The sequence below is a fragment of the Phragmites australis genome, chromosome 1, assembly GCF_958298935.1.
Source record: "Phragmites australis chromosome 1, lpPhrAust1.1, whole genome shotgun sequence".
In the NCBI taxonomy this organism is placed as follows: domain Eukaryota; kingdom Viridiplantae; phylum Streptophyta; class Magnoliopsida; order Poales; family Poaceae; genus Phragmites; species Phragmites australis.
In genome coordinates this window covers 44,891,509-44,898,875 of record NC_084921.1, presented here as the reverse complement: position 1 = coordinate 44,898,875, position 7,367 = coordinate 44,891,509, and the positions used below count along the sequence as shown (strand labels likewise).

At 42.8% G+C, this 7,367-nt stretch overlaps 1 protein-coding gene across 3 annotated transcripts; it reads left to right on the top strand.

Moving 5' to 3' along the window:
- The first annotated feature begins 268 nt into the window (after positions 1 to 268).
- On the top strand, positions 269 to 3,941 carry LOC133921859 (jacalin-related lectin 3-like). 3 transcript variants are annotated; one of them, XM_062366935.1, is made up of 8 exons: positions 341 to 426; positions 776 to 828; positions 1,009 to 1,227; positions 1,528 to 1,974; positions 2,140 to 2,382; positions 2,476 to 2,817; positions 2,919 to 3,225; positions 3,323 to 3,456. In XM_062366935.1, exons 2-7 carry the CDS (start codon positions 793 to 795, stop codon positions 3,189 to 3,191), a joined length of 1,560 nt encoding a protein of 519 aa, XP_062222919.1. In that variant the 5' UTR covers positions 341 to 426; positions 776 to 792; the 3' UTR covers positions 3,192 to 3,225; positions 3,323 to 3,456. The 3 variants fall into 3 exon arrangements, with proteins under 3 accessions (XP_062222911.1, XP_062222919.1, XP_062222902.1); XM_062366918.1 differs by having other exon boundaries at positions 344 to 426; positions 2,919 to 3,134; positions 3,323 to 3,941; XM_062366927.1 differs by lacking the exon at positions 776 to 828 and having other exon boundaries at positions 269 to 426; positions 2,919 to 3,134; positions 3,323 to 3,941.
- The last annotated feature ends 3,426 nt before the right edge of the window (positions 3,942 to 7,367 follow it).

Here is a 7,367-nt window from a genome sequence, read left to right as displayed (position 1 = left end):
CAAAAGAAAGGAGTGCTGGCTTCTTTAGTTTTTCCATCGCGAACGTGAACGCCGGGAATGATGCAAAGTTGGTGGCAAGTCGAAGAAAGGTGAATTTTGAGAGCGAGCGGTGGTAGAACACTTGCACTTTGCGGCATCTTTCACACTCTCGCGAGTGAATGAATCGTGCGATCGCTTGGGTCAGCGAATCGAGTTCTTCTTACCTTGTAGCTTTCCGGCTTCTTCAACCGTTAGTGCTGCTGCCAGCTTGTGGATTGTGATGGTGCTTGTTCTTTTCTGGCTTCCATTCTACCTACTCCTCTATAAATAGGCAGCTGACTGTTCCTTGTCTTGCTAGTAAGCTCAGCAACCATCACTAGGAACTGATTGGTATAATCTTAATTCTCTCTGTCAGGTGTTTGGGCATTGCGTGGACGACGGAACATGGTACTTTCGTCTTCTTTGTTCATGGGCTAGACTATGTTTATAGTATGTTCAGCTAATTGTTCATATGCCAAACAAGAAGTGACGGTTCTTTGATTTATTCTTTTTGGTCGGAGAGAACCTTTTCTTTAACAAAGGTGGAAGAACTTGCATACCTGAGCATATTTGTAGTCTTCAGAAAGGCTGTTCTAGAATTGTTCAGAACAGAAGTTTGCATGTCGAGGTGCCTGGTCTGTTTACACTTTTGATCAACCTACTTGGCTGTTACTAATAGGATCAGATTGACATCTTAAACATGAAATGTCTATCTGCAAGTTTTCTTTTGTTCAACCAGACCATGGTTGGTTCGCAGGATCTGATAGGACTCAAATGCATAGATTTGATTTATTGCTAAACATCAACAAGGCAAGCATGCTAAAAGTATTTCTATTCTTCCATGGAAAGTAGGTTAGAAGACTGGCATAGATTGGGGTGGTCATGGATGGCATAATATTTAGCTCTGTTGATGCAGCATGAGTTTAACATTCGGAATTTTGTTGTCCCTTATCTTTTGCGACAAAATCTCAACTTGTTCGTGTTCAATAGAGTTTCAGAGGCTCAACCGGGAAGAGTGCGAAAACGGTCGGGCCATGGGGAGGTCTAGGAGGAGACCCTTGGGACGATGGTGTTAACTCCGCGGTACGCCAGATCATCATCACCCATGATGCGGCCATCGATTCCATAAAGATCGAGTATGACCTGAAAGGAAACTCGGTCTGGTCAGAGAAGCATGGGACTGGGAATGGCGACTCGAAAACTGATCAGGTTCGGTTGACTAATCTCTTTTTAGGCTGTTATGACATTTGAAACATTTGGTTAGAAATAATAGTACTAATACTACATGGCAGTATTACCAAGAATCTCTATCTGTACAAAGCTATGTATCCAGTTCTCTTATGGTGTACTAATAGAAAACCTTCATTTATTGTACAATTAGACAAAACTAATCTTTGACTGTAGAGTTCTTTCAATATGGTCAATAGTTTACTTTGCCTGTTTTTGAAGTTTTACTGATACAATGCTACTACAAAGCAATCCTGCCATTAAAAAGCGTCTTTCTAACAGGTCAAACTTGATTACCCTCAAGAAGTTCTCACATCTATCAGTGGCTGCTACGGTGCAGTGGGAACTTCAGTTGTCATCAGATCACTAACCTTTGAGAGCAACTGCTCCAAGTACGGACCGTTTGGCACTGAGCAAGGGACATTCTTCTCACTCCCAGTGTCTAGCGGAAAGATCGTCGGCTTTCACGGACGATCCGGGTCTTGCCTCCACTCCATAGGCTGTCATCTGAACAAAGAGAAGAACACAAACCTGTCCAATGCGCCGTCCGCGCTTCGGAGCATCACAAGATCTTATGACAGGAATGGTCACAGGTATGCAGATAGCAGTGCTGGGTATGACATGGTTCTTGCAGTGAAGGAAAGAGGTGACAACCGCAGTGTCCTGACTAGAAGTCTTCCGAAGGAACAGTATCCTAATCCATCTCAGGATGGAACTATCTGGAACAAGGTAATACCAATTGAAACTTGTTATGAATTATGATCAGAAGAGGGTAACATTGCTTTCTGTCTAAAAATCAGTTTTGGACTCCCCCCCCCCCCCCTTTTATTTCTAATTATAGAAGTTATAGCTTGATTATATGGTGCCATTCAGTTTGTTAATTTTGCATTGCAGATGGTATCGATTCCAAGTTTCTATTCGGATAATGGGACCTTGACTATAAGCACCCCAGTGAGATTTGGTCCCTGGGGTGGAAGTAGTGGCACCATATTTGATGATGGAATATACACTGGTGTCCGACAAATCAATTTAACGCGGGGATTAGGAATATCTTCCGTGAAGGTTCTCTATGATCGAAACGGGCAGGCAATATGGGGTGATAAGCGTGGAGTCAGTGGGGGAGCTAGACCTGAAAAGGTGATGAATTTCAGTATCAGAGTTGTTTTGGTTGCCAATCGCATATTAACACTATTGATAGGATATGCCAACATAAAAAGATTTGTTTGGCAGGTTGTATTCGATTTTCCATCGGAGATCTTGACTCACATAACCGGCTACTTTGGGTCGACGATGATCATGGGACCGACGGTGATAAAATCTATCACATTCCACACAACGAAGAAGAGCCATGGGCCATTTGGGGATGAACATGGCACATTCTTCTCCAGCTGTTTGACCGATGGGAGGATAGTAGGATTTCATGGCAGGGCAGGATGGTATGTCGACAGCATTGGAGTTCATGTTCTGGAAGGGAAGGTTCTATCACAGAGAGCTGACGTAGCATTGACCGACACAAGCCCGTCTCGACAGTCCGATACCCTTGCGCTAGCACGGAGAGACATCGGAGATCAGGTAACCAATTCGTGTGACTGAATTTATGTATGAAATGGTAATGCACAGAAGTGTTAGTAGTACTGATGGAAGAATGTGCGTGGATTTTTGCTTTTTTGCAGGTTACATATGGTGTGGTGAAAGAACCAGTACCGATAGGGCCAGGACCATGGGGAGGGGAAGGAGGCAAGCCATGGGATGATGGCGTCTACACAGGTGTCAAACAAATCTACATCACGCGGACTGATTTCATCGGGTCTATTCAGATCGAGTATGACAGGAGTGGGCAATCCATCTGGTCTACAAAGCATGGAAATGGTGGCCAGACAACACACAGGGTGAGCACTGAAGTCGAATCATGCATCTCACTTGTCACATTGTTGGCCAAATCATGAAGTGCCACACAGAATTTATTTCTGGCATTGAAAAGCATGTCTATGACAATAGAAAAATGATTTATGTCTAGCTTTTTATGTGAAGTGCCATACAATTATGTATAGTTTCTCATCAAATGCACACTATGCAGATCAAGCTTGACTACCCACACGAGGTCCTGACCTGCATCTACGGCTACTACAACACATGCGTGGAAGAAGGGCCAAGGGTCTTGAGATCGATCACCTTCGTCAGTAGCCGAGGGAAGTACGGCCCGTTCGGCGACGAGATCGGAGCCTATTTCAGCTCTGCTACAACGGAGGGGAAGGTGGTCGGCTTCCATGGCCGGAGCAGCCTGTACCTGGACGCCATTGGGGTGCATATGCAGCACTGGTTGGGAGATAATAAAACTAGTGCGTCCAATTCCAAGCACTACATCTCCAGGTATCTGTTCTGAGCTTGGTTATGATCCTGTGATTTGGTACCGATTGAAGGCTGTGATTTTTGAAGTTTGATGCACTCCAAAGTCCAAAAAATTTCAGTTTGGCAGTTGAGTCTTCTCTGTATGCGCCAAGCTCATGGCGCAGTTCTGAATGAGGAACCGTAGTGTTTGTTCCAGGGTATGTTGGTATATTCTGACTAAAATTTGTGTGGTTAATGATTTGTCTGGATGGGAGAAACAAGAAAAGTGTCTGGTGGTCTTAAACTTGCCAAAGCCTCTGAAATGATATATTGACGACAAGTTTTAATAAATTATTTTTAATAGATAATCTCAGCTGTGTTCCACGGTGCATTCTGTGACTTGACATCAACTGCACCATCATTCAACATTTGTTTTTTCCCCAGAAAGATCAGTGCACAACATGAGGTGCATGGTTTATAATCAGAACTAGTGCTCCATTCTTGCTGCAGATAAATCTAAGTTTTGTTAAGTTAGATTTTATTTGAAAGAGTTCTAACTTACCGCTCCACATTAGATTTTAATATTATAGGATAAAATAAAGTAGTTTAAGTCTCTATTTTTAGTTTAAAATACAAACAAGATATTTCATCCAAATACCCTTTTGTACTCACAGCACTAGCTTCATAAATTTTTGAAGTTAGAAATATTCAGCTTCAAAAATTCTTGAAGTATCCTTAGCACTGTGGCTTCAAGCCAACTTGGTGGTGGACATTTAAAAGACTACTGATTCGGATAGTTGTTGTGGGTTGTGTAACTAGTCAGAGAGATTCACCTAACCGAATATCGAAGTGGGTGAGGAGGAGAGAACAAGCAGTACATCGAATCCAAGTGCCTCACTCGAGAACAACCAAGTAATGCACTGTTAGTGGCTTGCTCTGGACCCGTGCAAGCAACTTGATGACTCAAAGTCTGTACTAGTGCAAGCAAATTGCATGATTGAAAGTCTGAACTGGCACAACAAGCAACTTGCATATGGCTGAAAGTCTGAAAGGACGATTGAGCCTCGCCAACCTATATCCATATGGACTATATATATTCCATGCTCCTCGAACACGATGCATAAAACCTATGTTCCATGAATCAGACATGACGGACGGACGATTGACGTGGCCCGATCTGTGTTTAACTAACAATGCTGGTGATTTAGTCGGTGTTTCCGATTAATAAAAACCCGAGACATGGGAATCTTCCTGAAGATAAGATTCTGGTAATACCTATGGTGGGCATGCAGTTTCAGGCCGGCCGAAAGAACGGAACACGCAGAAGTAACGGCAAAAAGAATTGCAGGGTTGTGTCCCTGTCGGATGCATTGCATATCTGCATTCTTTTTTTTGTGCAGTTTTTCTGTACGGTCGTGCGGTTTCCAACTCGTCTTTGTGACATCATGTACGATAAAAAAACTGACAAAGAAATGTGATTAGGCATTATGGCACAGGTTATACGTATGTGTTACTAATACGTTGTTTAGTTATACTCGTGATAGTATAGTAATATTTGTGGTTTTAATTTGAATGTAATATACTCATATGAGTGATGTTGCATAGAATGATCTCTAAGTCAAGTTGAAAAGAACTTATGCTGGTATGTATTCTCGTGTAGGTGTGTTTTGAGAGCGAACCTAATCAATGTAGGTGGATCAAAACTAGATTCAGAGAGTAACTGAGATTCTAACAATCAAGGATGTCATGTGAGACATTTGGGTTAGAGAATAATGCACATGAAGTTAAGGTTGCAGGCATGCGACTAGGTGCATCATGAGAAGCGCAGACGTATGCGAGGTCGTGGCACGAAAGAGCGACCCTCAGTTACTTGGTATCAGAGGGGTCACGTTAGAGTCGTGCCAGCCATCACAAGAGCATTCGTCGGAGGAGGTGGAGCGAGGAGTTGTCAGTCTCCTACAATAAGAGCGGTAGAGAGCCCACCGCCTCGTGTGGGATATTGGAAATTGGTTGATCGCCTATGGGAGTCAGGTTAGGTAGCATCTCGGGATTATCTCTGTCCCCTTGGTTCCCAACTTCCAGGGTGTTAACCTCGTGACGCTCCTCTTCGTCATAAGAGGAATCTGAAGAGGACACATCAAACTCGGGAAATCAGAGCTCAACCTCTGGAAGTTCATCATTCGAGCTCAAGATTCTTCTCTAGCTTACACCACCAGTAGATGGGAAAGACATGGAGGTCAGGTGATCCAACACTGCTATGCAATCGCTAGAGGGACCACCTTGGTTAATCAACTCGGAGGTCGACTAAACGTAGATTGACTTTAGAGGTTGACTGATCTTTGGTAATTCATTCGGCCTGACATAGATGTTGGGACCAAAAATGTTGAATGGCCCAAAATCGGAATCTACCATGCCAGGAAGGACGATATCTTCTGATATCAACTGACCCATTAGTATCCTCATGGTCGGAGCCAACTGTCAGGGATTTGATGTTTGATTATCGATCATTAATATGAATAAGAATTAGGATATCTACGTGTAGTCATCGAAGAATATCACAAAGAGACACATAGTTATACAGGTTCAGGGCTCTGAGTTGGATAATAGCCCTACGTCATGTATTACCTTGACTGTTCTCATGATCAAAGAGTACAATGATGTGTATGAAGGATCTAACCCTAAGAACTAAGCGAATTTCTATATATCTACTACTGAAGATCTAGTTGGATAGGGGTTGTTTCTGGCGTGAATATTCAATAGGTGTTGATCTCATATCCGACTGGACTCGACGATGGGCTCATGCCTTCAAAGATTTGACTGTGCGAGTTACTAAGACCCTATTTATTTTTTATTCTGATTATGGATTCTAGCCCCAAAAGCAAAAGAAAAAATAAAAATAAATGATCAATATATAAATTGATTTTCATAATCCACAAGCCAAGTTGTACTATAAAATTCCGTAATCCACAGTATGGTAGAAATGAGCTTTCATGAATTTAACAGATTAGATTGGATTATCATAATCCAAAGCTAAAACCGATAGACCCTAAAACTTAGTTGCTTCTGCTCTTGATTGCAGCCGTGGGATTTGGCTTTGGATTGCCTTGGACATAACCCTCTCCCCGCCTTATATACTCGGAAGAACTAAGGACGTAATCTTACTCAGATGTCTCCGAACGTATTCTACTCGGATTGCTAGACTCCCAAATACCTAGAAATCCTCCTCGAATAGCGGATAGCTTCTATACCCGAGACGAGTAGTTTATAAGTACATCTTCCTATACCTTGCTCCATGGCGGCAGCGTATAGCCCATATTGAGTAAGGTACATACCATCCTTTCATATATACACTATTTTAAGGAATATATAAAATTAATTATATAACTTTGTCAGCGATGTCACGGCTAAGAGTGGCGCGGATGGTGTGACATGGATGGATGTGCGATGCAGTGGCGAAGCTACAGCTTGATGTTGGGGTCAGTTGATATTGACGAAATTTGCTAAATCTAATAGAAAAACACTGTTTATTCATACGGTTGACCATATTATCTAACAGAGCCTTTTGGTGGTTTTCTCAGCTGGCTTCGCCCCTGGTGCGATACATGCATGGCTGTGCTGCATGTGTTTGCAATTCGCAACGAACAAGAGCAGTAGAGGATGAGAGGGAGTCGTTCCTATTTTAGGTGCATGGTGCAAGAGACCGTCTTGGGCTCAAGGTGTTCTTGTGAAGTGTATAAAAAACCAAGACGTTGCATGTGCATGTGCATGTGCGTGCATGTTGCGTGCGGGCGCAT